General features: G+C 39.8%; 1 protein-coding gene across 1 annotated transcript in view; it reads right to left on the bottom strand.

The window, feature by feature from the left end:
• LOC143782379 (ovalbumin-related protein Y-like) overlaps positions 1–25,873 on the bottom strand; it is a 65,670-nt gene that overhangs the window by 12,680 nt on the left and 27,117 nt on the right. The window contains exons 2-3 of the mRNA XM_077269764.1: positions 16,950–17,084; positions 9,400–9,517 (exon numbers count right to left, since the gene is read on the bottom strand). Coding sequence (XP_077125879.1) covers positions 9,400–9,517; positions 16,950–17,084 — 253 coding nt within the window. The remainder of the gene's footprint in view (positions 1–9,399; positions 9,518–16,949; positions 17,085–25,873) is intronic.

Here is a 25,873-nt window from a genome sequence, read left to right as displayed (position 1 = left end):
ACAGTCATAGCTTTCCAATCCAAAACTGGATTATGGGTCTGTAGCCATGGCAGACCCAAAACGACAACATCATGCAAACTATGCAGAACAAGGAAGCGAATCACCTCCTGATGTACAGGAGTCATGCACATGGTCACCTGCGTCCAATACTGAGGTTTATTCTCTGCCAATGGCGTAGCATCAATTCCTCTAAGAGGAATAGGAAATTCCAAAGGCTCCAGGACAAAACCACAGCGCCTGGCAAATGACAAATCCATAAGACTCAGAGCAGCACCAGAATCCACAAAAGCCATGACTGAGTAGGAAGATAATGAACAAATTAAAGTCACAGACAAAATAAATTTAGGCTGTAAAGTACTAATGGCGACAGGATTAACAACTCTTTTTAAGCGCTTAGAGCATGCTGAGATAACATGCGTTGAATCACCACAGTAAAAACACAACCCATTTTGACGTCTATGATTTTGCCGTTTGGCTCTGGTCTGAATTCTGTCACATTGCATAGGGTCAGGTGGCCGTTCAGACAGCACCGCCAAAGGATTAGCAGATTTGCGCTCCCGCAAACGCCGATCAATTTGAATGGCCAGAGCCATTGAATCATTCAGACTTGTAGGGATAGGAAACCCCACCATCACATTCTTAATGGCTTCAGAAAGACCATTTCTGAAATTTGCGGCCAGGGCACACTCATTCCACTGGGTAAGCACGGACCATTTCCGAAATTTTTGACAATACACCTCGGCTTCGTCCTGACCTTGAGAGATAGCTAGCAATGCCTTTTCAGCTTGATTTTCAAGATTAGGCTCCTCATAAAGCAAACCAAGCGCCAGAAAAAACACATCGACATTCACCAATGCAGGATCTCCTGGCGTCAGAGAGAAAGCCCAATCTTGAGGGTCGCCACGCAAGAAGGAGATAACAATTTTAACTTGCTGAGTGGAATCACCAGAGGAACGAGGTCTAAGAGACAGAAACAATTTACAATTATTCCTAAAATTCAGGAACTTAGATCTATCTCCAAAAAACAGCTCAGGGATAGGTATTTTTGGTTCAGACATAGGACTATGAGTGACAAAATCCTGAATGCTTTGCACCCTTGCAGCAAGCTGCTCCACACCAGAAGTCAGAGTCTGAAAATCCATGTCTGCAGCAGAGCTCAAAACCACTCAGAGTATACGGGGAAGAAAGAAGTTAGACAGACTGCAGAAGGAAAAACAACACAAAAAAAAAAAAAAAAAAACAACTCAGAACTTCTTCTTAATCCCGCTTCTGCGATGCATTAAACATTTCCATTAGGCCTGGTATACTGTTGAGATCCTAGTGGTAGAGGATCTCTGGATTCCGGCTAAGTCTGCAGAAAACATAGGAACAGCTCTAGGGAGGTGGAAACTGGGCTAACCGCATATCTGATCCTAACACACAACTAGAAGTAGCCGGTGAACGTACCTACGTTGGTTCTAGATGTCTCGAGCCAGGCGGAGAACTGACTACCCCTAGAGGGAAAATAAGACCTCACTTGCCTCCAGAGAAATTAACCCCAAAGATGTAGAAAGCCCCCAACAAATAATAACGGTGAGGCAAGAGGAAAACACAAACGTAGAGATGAACTAGATTCAGCAAAGTGAGGCCCACTAATCTAGATAGGCAGAAAATAGAAAGTGAACTATGCGGTCAGCAGAAAACCCTGCAAAAACATCCACGCTGAATATTCAAGAACCCCGGCACCGACTGACAGTGTGAGGGGAGAATATCAGCACCCTAGAGCTTCCAGCGAGCTAGAAAATCACATTTTGAGCAAGCTGGACAAAAAACACTGATAATGCAAATGATCCAAAGTATGCAAACAGGACTTAGCTTTTCTTGCATGAGACAGATGGCAAGGAATCAGGAGAAGACCAAATTGGACTGAATACATCGATACCAGGCAAGAGACTGAGTCCTAAGGAGGACTAAATAGGGAACACCCACAGCTTAATGAAACAGCTGAAGTCCAGGCCTGCAGAAAGACAAGACTCATACCATACCATTAGTGACCACAAGAGGGAGCCCAGAAACACAGTTCACAACAATATCTTGGTGCACTTACAATTGCTCATTTTGCCTTTCTACCCAGTAACGTCTTCTTTTTTCCATTACGTCTATTGCATCACGTGATTACAAACAAACTAGTTGAATCATTTTCAGCTCTGGGTAAAAAGAGAAAGTCTTTTTCCCTACATGAAACATCATTAGAACTACAATTCTACATCACTGCAAAGTCCCTGGAAGTAGGAGCAACAGAGTAGCTAGGTCAGGAGTCGAAGAGAAGGTGGAGGTGGTCTGTCAGGAACTTTGCAATGATGTAAAATCATGTGATGTCATAGATCTGAAGGATAGGAGAAAAAATAACTAGGTCAAAGGGCAAAATGAGCAATTGGAAGTACTCAGCGCTATATAATATGACGACTGCAATATTTTAAGAGGATAAAAACTTTGATGAGAGTGTTTCTTTAATTAGCAGATGCAGGATATAAACATTAAATAGCTGTGCAATACTAATCAAATAGAATTCACTGTAACATGTGGGGCGGCACGTGACTTTGCAGCGCTGGGATCCTGGGTTCAAATCCCATCAAAAACAGCATCTGAAAGGAGTTTGTATGTTCTCCCTGTATTTCCTCAATACATCACAACAATTGCTTATTTTCTTATTATGAACATTCCTACACCTGGGCAAATGTTATAAATCCTAGAAAACCTCTTTAAAGGGACTCTGTCACCTGAATTTGGAGGGAACAATTTTCAGTCATATGGGCGGGGTTTTCGGGTGTTTCATTCACCCTTTCCTTACCCGCTGGCTGCATGCTGGCTGCAATATTGGATTGAAGTTCATTCTCTGTCCTCCGTAGTACATGCCTGCACAAGGCAATCTGACTACAGGAAAAGTTCACAGCAAACGTGTTTAATGTCCACACTCACACAGTGTTAGACGTGCTATCAGCCGACAGGGCAGGACTGGTCCCTGATTAGTGCAAACCTTTCTGAATAATCCAAGGTATTTGAAAATAAGGTGAAAGAAGTTTGGTAAGTGGAGTATCCATACAGTCATGGTCAAAATTGTTGGCACCCTTGAAATTGTTCCCGAAAATGAAGTATTTCTTCCAGAAAATCATTTCAATTACATGTTTATTTCCTTTGTGTATATTGGAACAACACAAAAAAACAGAGCAAAAAAAAGGCAATTTGGACATTATTTCACACAAAAAACAAAAATAGGCCGGACAAAACTGTTGGCACCCTCAACTTAATATTTGGTTTCACACCCTTTGCAATGAATAACTGCAATCAATTACTTCCTATAATCAATAACAAGCTTCTTACACCTCTCAACTGGAATTTTGGACCACTCTTTACAAACTGCTTGAGGTCGCTCATATTTGAATGGTTCCTTCTCTCCACAGGTGTTCAAAGGGATTTAGATCTAGACTTTTTGCTGGCCACTTCAGAACTCTTCAGCTCTTTGTTTCCATCCATTTCTGTTTGGGGTTCATTGTCCTTCTGGAAGACTCATGACCTAGGACGCAAATCCAGCTTTCTGACACTGGGCACTACATTGTGACCCAAAATCCTTTGTAATCTTCAGATATCATGTTGTCTTGCGCACAGTCAAGGCACCCAGTGCCAGAGGCCGCAAAACAACCCCAAAATATCTTTGAACCTCCATCATATTTGACTGTAGATACTGTGGTCGTTTCTTTGTAGGCCTCATTCCATTTTCAGTAAACAGTAGAATGATATACTTTATGAATAAGCTTCTATCTTGGTCTCATCTACACAAAAGACGCTTTCCCAGAAGGATTTTGGATTACTCACATACATTTTGGCAAATTATAGTCTTGCTATGTTATGTCTGTGTCAGCAGTGAGGTCCTACTGGGTCTCCTGCCATAGCATTTAATTTGATTCAAATGTTGATGGATAGTTCACGCTAACACTAGTGCAATCAATTTTCTCTGCTGTCCACATTCAGGGAGATTAGCTATAGTGACATGGATTATAAACTTCTTGATTATGTTGTGCACCATGGACCAAGGAATATCAAAATCTCTGGAGATGGACTTGTAACCTTCAGATTGTTGATATTTGTCATAAATTTTTGCTCTCAAGTCCTCAGACAATTTTCCACTCCTCTTTTTGTTCTCCATGCTTAACCCATTTCTGACATTAGACGTACTATCCCATCGAGGTGGTATGGGCCCGTATGACCACTGACGGAATAGTACGTCTAACGCAATCAGCCGTGCTCACGAGGGGCTCATCGTGGCCGGGTGTCAGCTGACTATCACAGCTGACATCCGGCACATTAACCCCCAGAACACTGCGATCAAACATGATCACAACGTTCCGACGGCATAGGGAAGCATCGCACAGGGAGGGGGCTCCCGGCGTGCTTCCCTGAGACCTTCGGAGCAACGAGATGCAATCGTGTTGCTCCGAGCATCTCCTCCGTCCTTCTCCCTGCAGGCCCTGGATCCAAGATGGCCACGGGGCTCCTTCTGGGTCCTGCAGGGAGGTGGCTTGCAAGCGCCTGCTCAGAGCAGGCGCCGGCAAGCTTCCTGCAGTGCCTGTCAGATTGCTGATCTGACACAGTGCATTGCATTTACCATGATGTCCCACACTGGAACAAAGTAAAAAAGTTTTAAAAAATGTTAAAAAAACAAACAATTCTTAAATAAATAAATAAAAAAAAAATATTGTTCTAATAAATACATTTCTTTATGTAAATAAAAAAACAAAAACAATAAAAGTACACATATTTAGTTTCGCCGTGTACATAACGAACCGACCTATAAAACTGTCCCACTAGTTAACCCTTCAGTGAACACCGTAAAAAAAAACTAGGCAAAAAACAATGCTTTATCATCATACTGCCGAACAAAAAGTGGAATAATACCCGATCAAAAAAATGGATATAAATAAACATCGTACCACCGAAAACATCATGTTGTCCCGCAATAAACGAACTGCCATACAGCATCATCAGCAAAAAAATAAAAAAGTTATAGCCATCAGAATAAAGCGATGCAAAAATAATTATTTTTTCAATAAAATAGTTTTTATTGTATAAAAACGCCAAACTATAAAAAAAGATATAATTGAGGTATTGCCGTAATCATACTGACCCGAAGAACAAAACTGCTTTATCAATTTTACCAAACGTGGAACGGTATAAACGCCCCCCCCAAAAGAAATTCACGAATTGCTGGTTTTTGATCATTCTGCCTAACAAAAATCGGAATAAAAAGCAATCAAAAAATGTCATGTGCCCAAAAATGATACCAATAAAAATCTCAAATCGTCCCGCAAAAAACAAGACCTCACATGACTCCGTGGACCAAAATATGGAAAAATTATAGCTCTCAGAATGTGGTAACGCAAAAAATATATTTTGCAATAAAAGCGTCTTTTAGTGTGTGACAGCTGCCAAACATAAAAACCCGCCATAAATAGTAAATCAAATCCCCCATCATTACTGCCTTAGTTAGGGAAAAATAATAAAATTAAAAAAATGTATTTATTTCCATTTTCCCATTAGGGTTAGGGTTAAAGTTCGCGTTGGAGCTAAAGTTAGGGTTAGAATTGAGGCTAAAGTTAGGGTTGGGGCTAAAGTTAGGGTTATGGTTGGGGCTAAAGTTAGGGTTGGGGCTAAAGTTAGGGTTGAGGCTAAAGTTATGGTTGGGGCTAAAGTTAGGGTTAGGGTTTGGGCTAAAGTTAGGGTTGGGGCTAAAGTTAGAGTTGGGGCTAGAGTTGGGGTTAGGGTTTTGATTATGTTTACGGTTGGGTTAGGGGTGTGTCAGGGTTAGGGTTATGGTTAGAGTTGGGATTAGGGTTAGGGGTGTGTTGGGGTATGGGGTGTGTTGGGGTGTCATGTCGGACGCTGTTCAGACCAGGTCGTTTGACAGACAGCGGTAATTCCGCTTTTGACCACTATGTGCTCATTGGCGTCGGCTAGATTTACTGTCATGTCGGACGCTGTTCAGAACAGGTCATTCGACAGACAGCGGTAATTCCGCTTTTGACCACTATGTGCTCATTGGCGTCGGCTAGATTTACTGTCATGTCGGACGCTGTTCAGACCAGGTCATTCGACAGACAGCGGTAATTCCGCTTTTGACCACTATGTGCTCATTGGCGTCAGCTAGATTTTATCTAGCTGGTCCGGGGTTAATTTACCTGATGCTCGGATTGGAACCTGGGCCATGCCCATTGCCTTTAAATAGTTCTCCTGAACATTGGGCGTCGCCGATTATAGCTTCTGTCTTGTGCGTTGTTATCTCGGTCTGGAGTGGTGAGCTAGTAGTTGGAGTATCGTTGCTGGTGGTGTATTTCCCTTTGTCTTATTTACTCCTTCCTATTTGTATTTATTTTGCCCTGCGCATTTATAGTGTATTCCTGAGTGACTGCGGCGTATTGTATATTTTCCGTTATCCTTGTCTGTTCTAACTGTGGGTATTGGTGTATGACCTTTCACTGGGTGGTGCGCCGTGGTTTCAGCCTAGGGTTGAAACAGGAGACAGGGCAAGGGTTGAGGCCTAGACATGCACACCATCAGTGTAAACTCTAGGTAGAGGGTCAGTCAGGATTTCCCTAGTCTGAGGGAAATTGCAAGGGCCCGGGTTATTAGCTCTAGCCCACCTAGTCTCCCCATGACATGGGGTTGGGATTAGGGTTAGGAGTGTGTTGGGGTTAGGGGTGTGGTTAGGTGTGGGATTAGGCTTAGGGGTGTGCTAGGGTTAGGTTTGGAGTTAGAATTGGGAGGTTTCCACTGTTTAGGCACACCAGGGGCTCTGCAAACGCAACATGACGTCCAATCTCAATCCATACAATTCTGCGTTGAAAAAGTAAAACGGTGCTCCTTCCCTTACGAGCTCTGCTGTGCGCCCAAACAGTGGTTTACCCCCATATATGGGGTATCAGCATACTCAGGACAAATTGGACAACAACTTTTGGGGTCCAATTTCTCCTGCTAGCCATGGGAAAATACAAAACTGGGGGCTAAAAATAATTTTTGTGGAAAAAAAAGGATTTTTTTATTTTCACGGCTCTGCATTATAAACTTTAGTGAAACACTTGGGGATTCAAAGTGATCACCACAATCTAGATAAGTTGCTTGTGGTGTCTAGTTTCCAATATGGGGTCACTTGGGGCGGTTTCTACTGTTTAGGTACATCAGGGGCTCTGCAAACACAACGTGACGCCCTCAGACCATTCCATCAAAGTCTGCATTCCAAAACGCCACTTCTTCCCTTCCGAGCTCTGCCATGTGCCCAAACAGTAGTTTTCTCCCACATATGGGGTATCAGTGTACTCAAGAAAAATTGCACAACAACTTTTGGGGTCCAATTTCTCTAGATACCAATGGGAAAATACAAAATTGGGGGCTAAAAGATAATTTTTGGGGAAAAAAAAGATTTTTAAATTTTCACAGCTCTACATTATAAACTTCTGTGAAGCACCTGGGGGTTCAAAGTGCTCACCACACATCTAGATAAGTTCCTTAGGGGGTCGACTTTCCAAAACTGGGTCACTTTTGGGGGGTTTCCACTGTTTAGGCACATCAGGGGCTCTCCAAATGAGACATGGCGTCCCATCTCAATTCCAGCCAATTTTGCATTGAAAAGTCAAATGGCGCTCCTTCCCTTCTGAGCTCTTCCAATATGCCCAAATAGTGGTTTACACCCACATATGGAGTATCAGCGTACTCATAACAAATTGTACAACAACTTTTGGGGTCCAATTTCTCCGGTTACCCTTGGGAAAATACAAAACTGGGGGCGAAAAATCATTTTTGTGAAAAAAAAGAAGATTTTTTATTTTTACGGCTCTACATTATAAACTTCTGTGAAGCACTTGGGGGTTAAAAGTGCTCACCACACATCTAGATAAGTACCTTATGGGGTCTACTTTCCAAAATGGTGTCACTTTTGGGGGGTTTCCACTGTTTAGGCGCATCAGGGGCTCTACAAACGCGACATGGTGTCCTATCTCAATTCCAGCTAATTTTGCATTGAAAAGTCAAATGGCGCTCCTTCCCTTCCGAGCTCTGCCATGCGCCCAAACAGTGGTTTACCCCACATATGGGGTATCAGTGAACTCAGGACAAATTGTACAACAACTTATGTGGTCCAATTTCTCCTTTTACCCTTGGTAAAATAAAACAAATTGCATCACAATAAATTTTTTGTGAAAAAAAGTTAAATATTCTTTTTTTTTTAAAACATTCCAAAAATTTCTGTGAAACACCTGAAGTGTTAATAACCTTCTTGAATGTGGTTTTGAGCACCTTGAGGGGTGCAGTATTTAGAATGGTGTCACACTTGGGTATTTTCTATCATATAGACCCCTCAAAGTGACTTCAAATGTGATGTGGTCCGTAAAAAAAAAATGGTGTTGTAAAAATGAGAAATTGCTGGTCAAATTGTAACCCTTATAACTCCCTAACAAAAACAAATTTTGGTTCCAAAATTGTGCTGATGTAAAGTAGACATGTGAGAAATGTTACCTATTAAGTATTTTGTGTGACATATCTCTGTAATTTAAAGGCATGAAAATTCAAAGTTGGAAAATTGCGAAATTTTAAAAATTTTTGCTAAATTTCTGTTTTTTTCACAAATAAACTCAATTAATGAAGATGAAGTATAATATGTCATGAGAAAACATTGTTAGAATCACCGGAATCCGTTGAAGCGTTCTAGAGTTATAACCTCATAAAGGGACAGTGGTCAGAATTGTAAAAATTGGCCTGGTCATTAACATGCAAACCACCTTTGGGGGTAAAGGGGTTAATGTAGCACACACAGACACACAATGAAATGATTGAGATAACGTCTCCCCTTTTTTATCTGGTTTCAGGTGTGATTTTCATAATTCCCATACCTGTTATTTGTCATAGGTGAATTAGAATAAGCATCACATGCTTTAAACAAAGTTTTTTTACCCACAATTTTGGAAAGGTGCCAACAATTTTCTCCAGACCATTTTTGGGGTTTTGTGTGAAATTATGTCGAATTTGTCTTTTTTTCTCTGTTAGTTTTTGTGTTGTCCTATACACACAGAGGAAATAAACATGTGTATAACAAAACAAATTTAATTGTAATTTTGTGGTAGAAATACATAATTTTCTGGAACAATTTCAAAGGTGCCAAAACATTTGGCCATGAATTTATATATTGTGCACATATGCCATACAATGGGGTTGTCTAACTTGTCTTGATTCAGCTGAAAAAGACAAATGCAGCCATGAAATTAGAGTATTATTGTCTATCATGCTGTCATGCTCCCTTTAAACTTTAAAATGCTATAAAAAAGTAAAGCAATTCAAAGTACTGTATATTTATTTAGACAGTGTTTTATGTCTTACCTTCTGTCTTTCCTTTCAGGTAATTAACTATAGTTTTCCATGCACCTCTGGGATTACTTTTAAAGTCAATTATTTCTGGGTTTGAGTTGTAGTATATTTTTGAAATATTGATGAACGCCTATCAAAATAATATAATATCATGTAATAGCTTCTTCATATATGAACAGAAATAACTTGTTTTACATTTTTTCCTCTTACTGTATAGTTTAAAGTTAATTAACTTGGTTGCTATTTTAGTCTTGCATTACATGTACACCTACACACTCACCATTTCAAGCGCAATCACTGCTAGTGCAAGTACTAGTAACAATGTGTAACCAAGCAGTTAGGGCAATAGGGATGTTTTACAAGAATATTTTGGATTGTCTCTTTCTTTTTGTAAATAAATACCAGTTTTACCATTCCCAGAAAAGTAGACATAAGCCTGGCTGTTTATTCTCCTGCAAACAGTCTTTAAGAATTTGAACAAAACATGGCATTCAACAATAGAATGCACAATACACAGTCACTACATTGAAAAATTGAAATACATTGTCTTTACACCACCAGGTGAGCAGTTTTTTGTCGAAAACGCACATTGTAATACGTGGATAAGACCCTATTTATGCTCCTTGTTTTCCTATAGTTTGCACTACTATATTGAATGAGCATTATGGAATCCGCTCAGGTCATCACAACCAGAGTATCAACAGATGAACTTATTTCAGCTGTAGCTCAAGGTCAACCCACCTTTGGCCAGCAACTTGACAATGTCACTCTAGTGCTTAATTTATTAGGAAGGTAGGGTTCCTTAGGCCAGAGTCACACTAGCAAGGAATACGGACGAGTGCTATGCGAGAAAAAATCGCATAGCACTCGGACCGCTGTTAATCTATGGGGCAGCTCACATCATTTTTCTTCTCGGCAGTATTAGGCTATGTGCACACGTTGCGGATTTTGCTGCGGTCCACAGCATCTTTCCATGTGTTTACAGTACAATGTAAACCTATGGAAACCGCAATCCGCAGTGCCCATACTGTGGAAAAAAATGTGTGGAAACACTGCGGGTTACATTCCGCAGCATGTCAATTCTTTGTGCGGATTCCGCTGCGGTTTACACCTGCTCCACAATAGGAATCCGCAGGTGTAAAACTGCAGGTGGAATCAGCACAAAGTCCGCATAAAATCCGCGGTAAATCTATGGTAAATCCGCAGGTAAAACGCAGTGCCCTTTACCTGCGGATTTCTAAAATCCGCTGCGGAAAAATCCGCAGAGCTCCATTCTACGTGTGCACATACCCTTATACGCGTGAGTGAAATCGCAGCATGCTGCGATTTGCTGCATATATTGGCTGAGACTCGCCAATGCAAGTCAATGGATGCGAGAAAATTTTTTTTTATGCACCGGTGTCCTTTAAAAGCCAGCAATTCATATGCGGCTACTGTAAAATCACACTTACAGATTAGAATAGAATAGATAGAATAGAAATATACACATAGAATACATATATATACATGTCAGTGTCTGACACACACACACATATATGTATTTACATTGCATAGATAGACAGACAGATAATGAAAATTTGGCAGCACTACCAAAAAAACGTGTGCAATAAAACCTGTAAAGGTGATGATGTGCAAACATCCAAAGTAGAAAATCGGAAAAAAAACAGGCAGCACTCCAAAAATAAAAATGAAAAACCCTGGCTTTACTTATCCATTAGCAGCAACGTTTCAGCAGATTTCTCTGCCTTTCTCAGGCTTGAGAAAGGCAGAGAGATCTGCGGAGATCTGCTGAAACGTTGCTGCTAATACATCACATCAGTAAAGCCACAGTTTTTTATTTTGATTTTTGGAGTGCTGCCTGTTTTTTTCAGATTTTCTAGATAGATAGATAGATAGATAGATAGATAGATAGATAGATAGATAGATAGATAGATAGATAGATAGATAGATAGATAGATAGATATGAGATAGATAGATAGATAGATATGAGATAGATAGATAGATAGATAGATAGATAGATAGATAGATAGATAGATAGAAGATAGAAGAAAGCCGGTAAGTCAGGTGTGGTGTACAGTAAAATCACACTGACAGGTTAGAATACAATAGATAGAATAGATATATACACACAGAATAGATGTATATATATACATGTATATGTACATGTACAGTACAGACCAAAAGTTTGGACACACCTTCTCATTTAAAGATTTTTCTGTATTTTCATGACTATGAAAATTGTACATTCACACTGAAGGCATCAACACTATGAATTAACACATGTGGAATTATATACTTAACAAAAACGTGTGAAACAACTGAAATTATGTCTTATATTCTAGGTTCTTCAAAGTAGCCACCTTTTGCTTTGATGAATGCTTTGCACACTCTTGGCATTATATATATACATGTCTAATTAGGGGACATGTACCTAATTAATAAATGATTCTTTTTAGGGAAAAAAATGGAGTGGGCTCCCGTGCAATTTTCCAAACTAGAGAGGGAAAGTCAGCAACTGGGGGCAGATGTTTATAGCCTGGGAAGGGGGTTATACCCATGGTGCTTGCCAGGCTATTAATATCAACTCACAGCTGTATATTTAGCCTTTACGGGCTATTAAAATAGGGGGAACCGAAAAACAACAACAACTTAGCCTCTCTCTTCCCACTTGCCCTGTAGCAGTGACAAATGGGGTAATAGTTGTGGGGTTCATGTCACCTTTGTTTTGTTTGGTGACATCAAATAAAATAAAAAACCAACAATATACTATACCTGTCCGTTGTTGTGCCCCATGCCATAATCCATATCTGGGGTATATACAGTTTACAACCAGGACGGTGCTAAGATGCGACCGCCCCGGCTGTAAACCTCTGGTGAATGAATGAGATGCTTCCAACGCAGCATCAGTGACTTGCGGTGACGTCACTGATGCTGTGCTTCCTCACAGCCTGACCTGCACTGACCTCTGTAGCGTGGTAAAATGCCAGTTAATTTTCCCACACTCCAGAGGTCATCCCAGTTCAGCACAGCTGCGAGCGGCAGCTTCAGTGATTAGCGGTGCCATCACTGATGCTGCGCTGTCTTACAGCCTGACCTGTGCTGAACTCTGGAGCAAGTGGGAAGAGAAAGGCTAAGTGCCAGAATTGGTGCATCTTAGAGATGCTCCATTTCTGGGGTGGCTGAGAGCTAGTGTTTGTAGCCAGGGGAACCAATATCCATGGCCCCTTCCTAGGCTATGAATATCAGTCCGCAGCTGTCTGCATAGCCTTTTCTGGTTATTAATTATAGTGGAGCCCCACGTCATTTTTTGGGGGGTTCTGCCTATTTTAATAGCCAGTAAAGGCTAAATATTCAGCTGTGAGCTGATATTAATAGCCTGGGAAGCTCCATGGGTGTTACCCCTTTTCAGGCCATAAACTTCTGCCCCCAGTCACTGCCTTTCCCTCTCTGGTTTAGAAAATTGCTCCCACACCATTTTTTCCCCAACAAGAATAATTTATTAATTAAATACATGTCCCCTAATTTGCAAACACACACTACTAATTGTATTGGTCACTGACATCTATTTATCTACCTATTCTGCATCTGTTTACTGTATGTAAACCATGTCTTCTATCCTGTTGGCTCCTGCAGTGATTTCACAGAAGCCGACAAATGAATTACCTGCTAATCTTCTATCAATCTCTCTATGAAATATAAAGACATATATATATGTGTGTCACTGGCATATATATATATATATATATATATATACACATCTATTCTATGTGTATATATCTGTTCTATCTATTCTATTCTAGCCTATTCTATTGTATACTGTATGCGGCAGATCACTTGACGGCTAGTGTTGAGCATTCCGATACTGCAAGTATCGGGTATCGGCCGATACTTGCTGTATCGGAATTCCGATATCGAGATCCGATATTTTTGTGATATCGGGTATCGGTATCGAAACAACATTAATGTAAAAATGTGTAAAAGAGAATTAAAATTAAAAATATTGCTATACTCACCTCTCCGACGCAGCCTGCACCTTACCGAGGGAAGCGGCAGCGTTCTTTGTTTAAAATTCGCGCTTTTCTTTCCTTTACGTGAGTCCCGGCTTGTGATTGGTTGCGTGCCGCCCATGTCACCGGGACGCAACCAATCACAGCAAGCCGTGACGTAATTTCAGGTCCTTCAGGATTTTAAAATTACGTTCCGGCGTTGTGATTGGTTGCGTCGCAGTCACATGGGCGACGCAACCAATCACAGCAAGCCGTGACGTAATTTCAGGTCCTTAAGGATTTTAAAATTACGTCCCGGCTTTGTGATTGGTTGCGTCGCAGTCACATGGGAGACGCAACCAATCACAAGCCGTGACATCACGGGAGGCTGGACACGCGCGCATTTTAAAATGGGCGCGTGTCCAGCCTCCCGTGACGTCCCGGCTTGTGATTGGTTGCGCCGCGATCAACCAATCACAAGCCGGGAGGCTGGACACGCGCCCATTTTAAAATTTTAAAATGCGCGCGTGTCCAGCCTCCCGGCTTGTGATTGGTTGACCGCGGCGCAACCAATCACAAGCCGGGACGTCACGGGAGGCTGGACACGCGCCCATTTTAAAAAGCGCGCGTGTCCAGCCTCCCGTGACGTCACGGCTTGTGATTGGTTAATGGTGGCCATGTTGCCGGGACGCGGACCAATCACAGCAAGCCGTGACGTAATTTCGTCACGGCTTGCTGTGATTGGTCCGCGTCCCGGCAACATGGCGCCGTGACCAATCATAAGCCGGGACGTCACTGGAGGCTGGACACGCGCGCTTTTTAAAATGGGCACGTGTCCAGCCTCCCGTGACGTCCCGGCTTGTGATTGGATAATGGCGGCCATGTTGCCGGGACGCGGACCAATCACAGCAAGCCGTGACGTAATTTCGTCACGGCTTGCTGTGATTGGTCCGCGTCCCGGCAACATGGCCGCCCTGACCAATCACAAGCCGGGACTTCACGTAACCAAGTAAAAGCGCGAATTTTAAACAAACAACGCTGCCGGTTCCCTCGCTGAGGTCCAGGCTGCGTCGGACAGGTGAGTATAGCGATATTTTTTATTTTAATTCTTTCTTTTACACATTTATATGGATCCCAGGGCCTGAAGGAGAGTTTCCTCTCCTTCAGACCCTGGGAACCATCAGGAATACCGTCCGATACTTGAGTCCCATTGACTTGTATTGGTATCGGGTATCGGTATCGGATTGGATCCGATACTTTGCCGGTATCGGCCGATACTTTCCGATACCGATACTTTCAAGTATCGGACGGTATCGCTCAACACTATTGACGGCTTTTAATCTGCCTGTCTATCTAATATTTATATATACTGTATGTTTTGAAGAATATTTCATTTTAAAACGACGTGTCAATGACAGAACTGCTGTATGTAAAAGCTCATGTTAAAATAGCATTGCATACGGATTGCATACGGATGTCATACGGATACTAGATGTGAGGAAATCACATCATTGCATTGCAAACGGATTACACGTGGATGATCATACGGAGAACTCTCGGGCTATTCTCGCCCGTCAAAATTGGACCGATTTTTTATGCGTTGAATGTGACTCTGGCCTTAGTCTGTAGATTGGCTCTGGCTCAGGATACGTTCCAAAGACCAGATTTTCCATCCAAATACTGATAGTTGGAAAACTGAACAGCATTTATACCAATTATTATTATTCAATTGGGCTGTTCAGATGACCACTTTTTTTACTTGGACTGAATGTTTGCTTAAAAAAATTGCAACATGCTCCGGTTCCTTCCATATTTTTGATGAGACTAGCCTATTTAAGTCTATGGGTGCACAAAAAAAATTGGATCCCATGCAACTATGTAACATGTATTTTTTCATGAATACATTGCCATTACCATAGGAAACTGTATTTGGTCATGTAAATTTTATTCACTGCAGATGTATAAAAGTGAATGCCATACGGAATGCATACAGATGGCATATGGATGACAATGCAATTGGAAACCGTTAAAATGTTGATAATAAAAGGAAACCAGCTGTAAATAGAAAATATGTCTAGCAGTCAACTGAATATAGGCGCTATTTTCAAGTGTGTAGGACTAAACAGTGGCATGTGTTGTGCAATGACTTGTAATGGGGTTACACTGAGACTAATCAATTACCGTAACCACTGCAAAAAAAACAAACAAGCCGATTGCATAAATTGTAATTTTTATCCCTATGGATTTCAACATTAGCAGCAAACTTAGCAGCTCACATATGAATCTAAATTGGAAAATCACAACTCAAAAATGTCTGAGAATTGCTGTTGGATGAGAGTTGCCATTTAGCCATTGCCCTACTGGACCAAATTCTAATATCTTCTCTATTTGTTCAGTTTAGAGAATACTGTGGTATTGTGAATGGTGGATGCATTTAACAGATCAGAAACAATCTTCATTAAATTAGCTTTACTCTTTTATAATTGAAATGTGTTTTGCTTGAAAAGGAACTACGTAACTCCATAAGGATATTCACATTTATTGCATTTTGAGCACAGTATGTGAAATCTCTACTTGCAGTCCAACTGAGCATTTCTTCAGTCTTCTCTTGGGTGTGTGCTTTCACCCCTTCCTCCTAGATGCTGCCAATCACAGCTCAGCAGCTGATCTATCAATCTCATGCGCTGCTAAGCTGTGATTGGCAGCCCCTGAGAGGGTTAAAAGCACACGTCCCAAGAGAAGACTGAAGAACTTCACATTTTTCCTCTAAGCAGAGATTTTACATACTGAGCTCCTAAAACAACAAATGGAAGGGAGTGATGCAGAGCAAAACAGAAAAGAGTGACAGAATCAGGGGAGCTCAGGAATTTTTACAAGCTATTTAAGTTAATTATTTGAGCAAGTAACTTAACAGTGCTAAATAAATAACTAAATATCCAGTATATCTACTTTATATAATTTAGTTATTATAATTAACAGTATAAGGCTAAGTTCACACTAGGCATTTTTGCAGCGTTTTTGATGCTTTTTTAAAATTTTCAGCTGTTTTTTACACTAACAATTCTAAAAGTCCATTTAAGAAATCTCATGCACACAGCTTTTTTTTGTCATCAGTATTTTGTGCTTAGCATGTTTTTTTGCACAATGGAGCACGTCACTTATTTCAGTGTTTTTCCAGCATTTTTCACCCATTGAAATGAATGTGTGGTGAAAAAAACACAGAAAAAAACGCACAAAAAACACAGGTTTTGCTGCGTTTATTGTGCTGAAACCTGATTTTATAGAATAGAATAGAACTTTTTTTAACACTAAACTTAATCAGCATTCACAAGAGACAAATCTAGCATGCCAAAACCGCAACAAAAAATGCAGACAAAAATGCAGCAAAAGCACAGCCAATGCACGCAAGAAAAAACAAGGAAACTTGCTTTTTTTCTGCAGCTTCTTTCCTGCCAAGAGTTAAGGTTTTGCTGCAGAAAAAAACGCTGAAAAAAAGCCTATTGTGAACTTACCCTTGACTCTATTCACACTTGCGTATACATATTATATCTACTTTTTAGTTAAGAGCTACCTTACTTCAGATACTTGAAATGTTTCTTCAACAAAAAGCGTACTGTCAATATTAAGTATATATTCCTCAGACTCAGTTATTGTAGATAGCAGCTGTTTAAATCCAGAATGTATATCAGAACAGCTTTCAAAGCGAAGAACCTGGAAAATAAGCAGTTTTTAATTTCTATTTCAGCAAATGAATATTCATGACTTTATGTATGTGTTTTATAGAAAGAAGAATTTTTCGGTAAATGTCAATATTTATTACATGTGCACAATTTAGACAATTTTAAAAAATAATATATTCAGCAAGTATATCTGTATGAAATACAGATATGGGCATCTCAAATCAAAGAGATGACGGTACATTAAGCCATATTTTGTTTGACTGCAAAATTATCGCACAATACAGGAAGATCTTAGATGGGAGTTTACTGGAGTATAACTTTTACTAATACCATTGCTAATCTTGCTAAATATCTTAGACTGTCCCTAAAGCTAAAACCAACCTCTAAGTGCACATGACTGACTCATACTTTGATCTAATACTACTGGGCAAAAATTTATAAAACTAAACATGAGGTCCTTAGTTTCACATTCTGATCAGACCTTTAAGAGTATAATAAGTTAGTGATCAAATGAGAGGTTTGCCATAACATGGCAGAGGGTTTCATACAGTCTTATCAGAATGTTAAAGGGAAACTGTCAGCACATTGGACATCTAAACTATTAATATGGGCCTACAGGTTATAGACTGCTGGAAACAGTCGTACCTGTGTGTCTCATACCAGATGTCTAAAAACAAGAAAAAGAAGCGCACATAGAGTAATACCTTCAGGTATCGCAATCACCTGGACCCCCACAAAACAGACTCACCTGGTCTGGTTGTGATAAGTCACAACTCCCTTGGATAAGCACGTATGGTCGCAGCAGGCTCCCGGCAAACAGTATGGATCCACATGGAAAGAAATAGAACCGGAGGATAGAAGCCGCGCAGACCACAATAAAGGTAACAGAGTTACACACACACTCTGTTTATTAGCCTACGCGTTTCGTGGCAAACAGGCCACTTCATCAGGGCATCAAGATTCATCAGTAAAACCAGGTATATATACCCACGAATACAATCAAAAAAACACAAAACATGTATAAACCCCACCCTCTTACGACATCACTTCTGGTGGGAACACCCACTTTAGATAAAAAATTTGTAAATACACCCATAATATTGGATACAAAACATTAAAATACATTGAAACACAATGATCGATCTTTAAAACCATATATATTCATCAATAAATAATAAAAAAAAAATGTAAACATTTCTGGTATCCAGATAAACCAGGATTAGAACTCATGCTGGAAGAAAACTAAAAACTATCCTCCAGAGATTAAACCTCCGTCTTATACCACTAAACCACCAAGTGGTCTAAGGTGAGGGCAACTATTTATCTTGATTCACCAGTTTAACCCATTCAAAACACTTAAAATATCATATATTGACCCATAGCAAAAGAAACCAAGGGCCAATATGAGATAACTGACACTACATAGCGTGTCTGTAGTGTACTTCAATATCAATAGGATTAATTGGAACAAGAATCACATGAAATGAAAGAAGTAGGGGGGAGAGTAAATTCCCATATACTCTATTTCAACGGTTCATTCAGGAATTGAACCCATTTGATCTAGAGGTCTACAAACACTGCAAAGAAATGAGCAGCACCCTAGACCAGTCAGCCACCTGGATTCATGGAAAATGGGGGCCACTATAGTCAATAGTCTCTCGCCACATCGTCACACGGAGGAACTTCAACCATCAAAAAAATCCATCACAGAGGAATGTCAATGTGATGAAAATTCATGATATTAGATATTGGTTTCTAGAAGAGGTCACTTACCTCATTCAATCCACCAGGGATTAAAGTGCCCAACTTAAATATCCAATATGTTTCTTTTTTAGCCAGGATCTCCAATCTCCTAGGTGTATTCACAGGCACATGGTCAATGGGGGTAACAGATAATTTAACGTTACCATGATGAACTATGGTGCAATGTCGCGATAATCCATGTTTAGAAAAACCTCTAAGGATATTAAACCTATGAGAGTTGACACGTTTGTGAAGAGGTTGAGAAGTCCTTCCTACGTACTGTTTACCACAGTTGCACTGAATTAAATAGATTACATAATCTGTCTGGCACGTCATTCTAGAATTGATATTAAAAGCCTTCCCTTTCTTTACAAACGACATGAAACTGTCAACGTTGTTATTAATAGATCTACAACATTTACACCCACGTCTATTACACCGGTAAGACCCATTACGGCCAATCCATTCATTACCTACTAAAGTGCATCCAGAGGTGGAAATCTTTACTACACTGGGTGCCAAGACGTTTTTGATGGTGGGGGCCCTTTTAAATGTTACTGTTGGTTTCCTAGGAACCACCTTGTTGAGGATAGGATCATTTAAGATCACACTCCAATGTTTTTCTAATATATTCCGTATTTGTACATTTTGTGACGAAAAAGTAGTGATAAAATTTGTTTCAAAAAGGTTTTTCTTAGCGCCCTTATTTTTGTCAGGATGTATAAGCTCATTTTGGGAACAACCCTTAACAGAGTTATAAGCCTTTTTGACAAGCTTCACAGGATATTCTTTTTCTTGAAATCTCTCCCTCAAAATTTTACTTTGTTCCCTGAATACTGCATCAGAAGTACAGTTTTTTCTAATCCTATAATACTGGTTCCTTGGGATGTTTCTAAGCCATGGTCTGTGATGGTTACTATCATAATGAACATACCCATTGGCATCCACATTTTTAAAATGGTTTTTGGTCATAATCTCTCCAGCGTCATCAATATAGATATTCAAGTCTAAAAAGGTAACATTTTTACTTTCCACACAGGGAGTGAGCTCTATACCCCAATGATTATCCCTTATAGCATCAAGGAAATCAAAAACCGTATTATCTGCATTATCGTAGATGATAAATATATCATCTATAAAACGTTTGTATAGGACCAGATTCTGTTTGTGTTTGCAATGGAGGACATACCAGGACTCAAAGGCAGCCATGAATAAGTTAGCATACGTAGGCGCTGCCTTCGAGCCCATGGCAGTCCCCCGTATCTGGTGATAAATGGTCTCCCCGAATGTGAAAAAGTTGTTCTCTAGAATAAAAGTCATACTTTTCATCAAAAACTCTCTTTGGGCCATGGTCACATTAGATAGTCTATCAATATAAAGTTTGAAACATTGAAGGCCAATAGTGTGGTCAATATTAGAATATAAACCAGTCACGTCAATAGATATAAACAAAAAATCACCACCCCATGTGATTTTCTGCAATTCCTGTATTAAGTGGGTGGAGTCCCTGAGATAAGAACCCAAATTTCTGACAGACTCATTCATAAAGGAGTCCACAAATGCTGCTAGATTTGATGTTAAAGAATTGATCCCCGCTATAATGGGTCGTCCAGGTGGGTTAAACTCATCCTTGTGAACCTTAGGAAGATGGTAATATACTGCCATCTTTGGGTTTTTTACCCCAAGGAATTCTTTCTCGCTCTTATTCAGAATTCCCATCTCATCGGCTGTTTTAACTAACTCTTTATATTTTGTTACCGCATTCTCATATTCAGCCCTATTAGAGATATTATAAGTCCCCTCATCTGACAAAATCCTATTGGCCTCTAAGATATAAGCATCTAAATCTTGTAATACCACTCCTCCACCCTTATCAGCAGATTTTATTACCAAATTTGCATCATTTTTGAGAGTCTTAATGCCCTCAATTTCAATTGTCGTCAGATTATTAATCGACCCTCGCTTAAAATTCAAGGACTCAAAGTCATTCAAAACCAAATCTATATAGGTTTTTAGATGGTGGCCCTGATTATGGATGGGGTAGAATTTAGATTTGTCCTTAAGTTGACAATGTTTGATGTTATCACCATCCATCTCGACAGTCTCTTTTCTATCGTCTTTTATGCAAAAATGTCTTTTTAAAGTTAATTTCCGGATGAAATGTTGAAGGTCCATGAAAAGCTCCACATCTTTAGATTTATTATTTGGGCAAAAAGACAGGCCCCTGTTTAAAACCTTTATTTCACCTATGGTCAGTTTGTGTTTAGAAAGATTAAAAATATTACCTCTTCTTTCCAGTTTACATCCATTCTTATTCACAAAAACCTGCACTTGTTGCTCCATATTATTTAGATTGGTCTCGGTGTTATGTGCTTTTTTGTTCTTTTTCTTTCCCCGGGTTCCTCTTCTAAGTTTTTTCTTTTTTGTGATATCGGAAGAAAGTATTTCGTTATACTGTTGTTGTTTTCTACAACCCTTGGTAAAAAACAAACAGAGGAAGATCCAGACCTGGAATTATCCACAAATAATCTCTTCTTTGTTTTATTAACTTGTATCTCGTTCTCCTGAATATCTATTAAGTTAGAATTATTCTCTACTCTAGGTGTTAATATTGGGGGAGGTACCCCATGGTAGATTTCCTCATGTAGCAGGCAGTCAAGTATGTTGGCCTCACCTCCACTGGCCTCATTGGCAAGCGAGACCAACACACCCAATGGACTTAATTGGCCCGTGGAGTTCAAATCCAATAAATTATCTTTCCTTATCCTTTCCATTTGGAGCTTGATCTGCTCCAGATTGACGGAGATATCTTTATCATTTCCATCAACTGTACTCCTTATTATGTTTTCACTCACCTGATCCTCCCTGGGATCGTGTGGGTGTGACATTTTATTCTTTCTTTTGATTTTGTTCTTTTTAGTCTTTTTTTCTCTATTTAGTGTGCCACCCTCAAAAACCCCTCCATGTGGTTCCACAACCGGATCGGTCATAGAACTCACACCATCCGGAGTGACAGCCTGTGTAAAACTGGAAGCATCAACGAAATCCATGGTGCCACCATTGGAATTCACTCCATGGCTAGGCTCTTTTTCAAAGACTCTTACATTACCCTCTACAATCAAACTCGCCTCCGATGCGGCAGTGGGGGCTATTCCCACATCATGCGGTGGTTGATTCTGTGGAACGGAGGAATATTTGGTTGGCTTTTTCAATTTTTTATAATCCTCTCTGTCTCGTTGTAATTTCTTAGATTTTCTGCCTATGATATCTTGTTCTAATCTCAATATTCTAGTTGTAATATCAGAATTTATCCTACTAAATTCAGGGTGAGTACTGAACTCTAGTAGCTCCTTAGAGGTAGCATTGATCCTTTCAACAAATTTCTCAACCAGAGTAATCCTTTTGTGAAACAAACATCCTAATAAATTAAACATGCATTCTTTAAGAATAGTGTCCCACTCGTCAGTGAACGCTATATCATGAGGAAAGGGGGAACTTCTTTCCACCCTCAGGCCCCTCGGACATATTTTCTCATCCATATAAATAGATAAAAAGCGAGCATCCAATTGATAATGTAATTCATCTTTCAACAGATTCTCAAGCTTATTAAAGTTCTTTTTCATCCCCGCAGTCTCTTCTTTAGAAAACACTGATTCAACCTCAATGTCTCTGTCCTCATATAGACCTCCCAGTCGCACAGACTGGATAATGAGTCTCTCCCTTGAGGCAAGTCTATGTAGAAAATAGTCCATTTCAAATTACTCAGTGCTGCTCCCAGAACGAAGGGCTTGGAAAACCTTCAGAGAGATCTCTAAAAACAAGAAAAAGAAGCGCACATAGAGTAATACCTTCAGGTATCGCAATCACCTGGACCCCCACAAAACAGACTCACCTGGTCTGGTTGTGATAAGTCACAACTCCCTTGGATAAGCACGTATGGTCGCAGCAGGCTCCCGGCAAACAGTATGGATCCACATGGAAAGAAATAGAACCGGAGGATAGAAGCCGCGCAGACCACAATAAAGGTAACAGAGTTACACACACACTCTGTTTATTAGCCTACGCGTTTCGTGGCAAACAGGCCACTTCATCAGGGCATCAAGATTCATCAGTAAAACCAGGTATATATACCCACGAATACAATCAAAAAAACACAAAACATGTATAAACCCCACCCTCTTACGACATCACTTCTGGTGGGAACACCCACTTTAGATAAAAAATTTGTAAATACACCCATAATATTGGATACAAAACATTAAAATACATTGAAACACAATGATCGATCTTTAAAACCATATATATTCATCAATAAATAATAAAAAAAAAAAATGTAAACATTTCTGGTATCCAGATAAACCAGGATTAGAACTCATGCTGGAAGAAAACTAAAAACTATCCTCCAGAGATTAAACCTCCGTCTTATACCACTAAACCACCAAGTGGTCTAAGGTGAGGGCAACTATTTATCTTGATTCACCAGTTTAACCCATTCAAAACACTTAAAATATCATATATTGACCCATAGCAAAAGAAACCAAGGGCCAATATGAGATAACTGACACTACATAGCGTGTCTGTAGTGTACTTCAATATCAATAGGATTAATTGGAACAAGAATCACATGAAATGAAAGAAGTAGGGGGGAGAGTAAATTCCCATATACTCTATTTCAACGGTTCATTCAGGAATTGAACCCATTTGATCTAGAGGTCTACAAACACTGCAAAGAAATGAGCAGCACCCTAGACCAGTCAGCCACCTGGATTCATGGAAAATGGGGGCCACTATAGTCAATAGTCTCTCGCCACATCGTCACACGGAGGAACTTCAACCATCAAAAAAATCCATCACAGAGGAATGTCAATGTGATGAAAATTCATGATATTAGATATTGGTTTCTAGAAGAGGTCACTTACCTCATTCAATCCACCAGGGATTAAAGTGCCCAACTTAATTATCCAATATGTTTCTTTTTTAGCCAGGATCTCCAATCTCCTAGGTGTATTCACAGGCACATGGTCAATGGGGGTAACAGATAATTTAACGTTACCATGATGAACTATGGTACAATGTCGCGATAATCCATGTTTAGAAAAACCTCTAAGGATATTAAACCTATGAGAGTTGACACGTTTGTGAAGAGGTTGAGAAGTCCTTCCTACGTACTGTTTACCACAGTTGCACTGAATTAAATAGATTACATAATCTGTCTGGCACGTCATTCTAGAATTGATATTAAAAGCCTTCCCTTTCTTTACAAACGACATGAAACTGTCAACGTTGTTATTAATAGATCTACAACATTTACACCCACGTCTATTACACCGGTAAGACCCATTACGGCCAATCCATTCATTACCTACTAAAGTGCATCCAGAGGTGGAAATCTTTACTACACTGGGTGCCAAGACGTTTTTGATGGTGGGGGCCCTTTTAAATGTTACTGTTGGTTTCCTAGGAACCACCTTGTTGAGGATAGGATCATTTAAGATCACACTCCAATGTTTTTCTAATATATTCCGTATTTGTACATTTTGTGACGAAAAAGTAGTGATAAAATTTGTTTCAAAAAGGTTTTTCTTAGCGCCCTTATTTTTGTCAGGATGTATAAGCTCATTTTGGGAACAACCCTTAACAGAGTTATAAGCCTTTTTGACAAGCTTCACAGGATATTCTTTTTCTTGAAATCTCTCCCTCAAAATTTTACTTTGTTCCCTGAATACTGCATCAGAAGTACAGTTTTTTCTAATCCTATAATACTGGTTCCTTGGGATGTTTCTAAGCCATGGTCTGTGATGGTTACTATCATAATGAACATACCCATTGGCATCCACATTTTTAAAATGGTTTTTGGTCATAATCTCTCCAGCGTCATCAATATAGATATTCAAGTCTAAAAAGGTAACATTTTTACTTTCCACACAGGGAGTGAGCTCTATACCCCAATGATTATCCCTTATAGCATCAAGGAAATCAAAAACCGTATTATCTGCATTATCGTAGATGATAAATATATCATCTATAAAACGTTTGTATAGGACCAGATTCTGTTTGTGTTTGCAATGGAGGACATACCAGGACTCAAAGGCAGCCATGAATAAGTTAGCATACGTAGGCGCTGCCTTCGAGCCCATGGCAGTCCCCCGTATCTGGTGATAAATGGTCTCCCCGAATGTGAAAAAGTTGTTCTCTAGAATAAAAGTCATACTTTTCATCAAAAACTCTCTTTGGGCCATGGTCACATTAGATAGTCTATCAATATAAAGTTTGAAACATTGAAGGCCAATAGTGTGGTCAATATTAGAATATAAACCAGTCACGTCAATAGATATAAACAAAAAATCACCACCCCATGTGATTTTCTGCAATTCCTGTATTAAGTGGGTGGAGTCCCTGAGATAAGAACCCAAATTTCTGACAGACTCATTCATAAAGGAGTCCACAAATGCTGCTAGATTTGATGTTAAAGAATTGATCCCCGCTATAATGGGTCGTCCAGGTGGGTTAAACTCATCCTTGTGAACCTTAGGAAGATGGTAATATACTGCCATCTTTGGGTTTTTTACCCCAAGGAATTCTTTCTCGCTCTTATTCAGAATTCCCATCTCATCGGCTGTTTTAACTAACTCTTTATATTTTGTTACCGCATTCTCATATTCAGCCCTATTAGAGATATTATAAGTCCCCTCATCTGACAAAATCCTATTGGCCTCTAAGATATAAGCATCTAAATCCTGTAATACCACTCCTCCACCCTTATCAGCAGATTTTATTACCAAATTTGCATCATTTTTGAGAGTCTTAATGCCCTCAATTTCAATTGTCGTCAGATTATTAATCGACCCTCGCTTAAAATTCAAGGACTCAAAGTCATTCAAAACCAAATCTATATAGGTTTTTAGATGGTGGCCCTGATTATGGATGGGGTAGAATTTAGATTTGTCCTTAAGTTGACAATGTTTGATGTTATCACCATCCATCTCGACAGTCTCTTTTCTATCGTCTTTTATGCAAAAATGTCTTTTTAAAGTTAATTTCCGGATGAAATGTTGAAGGTCCATGAAAAGCTCCACA

The sequence above is a fragment of the Ranitomeya variabilis genome, chromosome 6 (assembly GCF_051348905.1).
Source record: "Ranitomeya variabilis isolate aRanVar5 chromosome 6, aRanVar5.hap1, whole genome shotgun sequence".
NCBI lineage: Eukaryota > Metazoa > Chordata > Amphibia > Anura > Dendrobatidae > Ranitomeya > Ranitomeya variabilis.
This window is presented reverse-complemented; position numbering and strand designations above follow the sequence as displayed.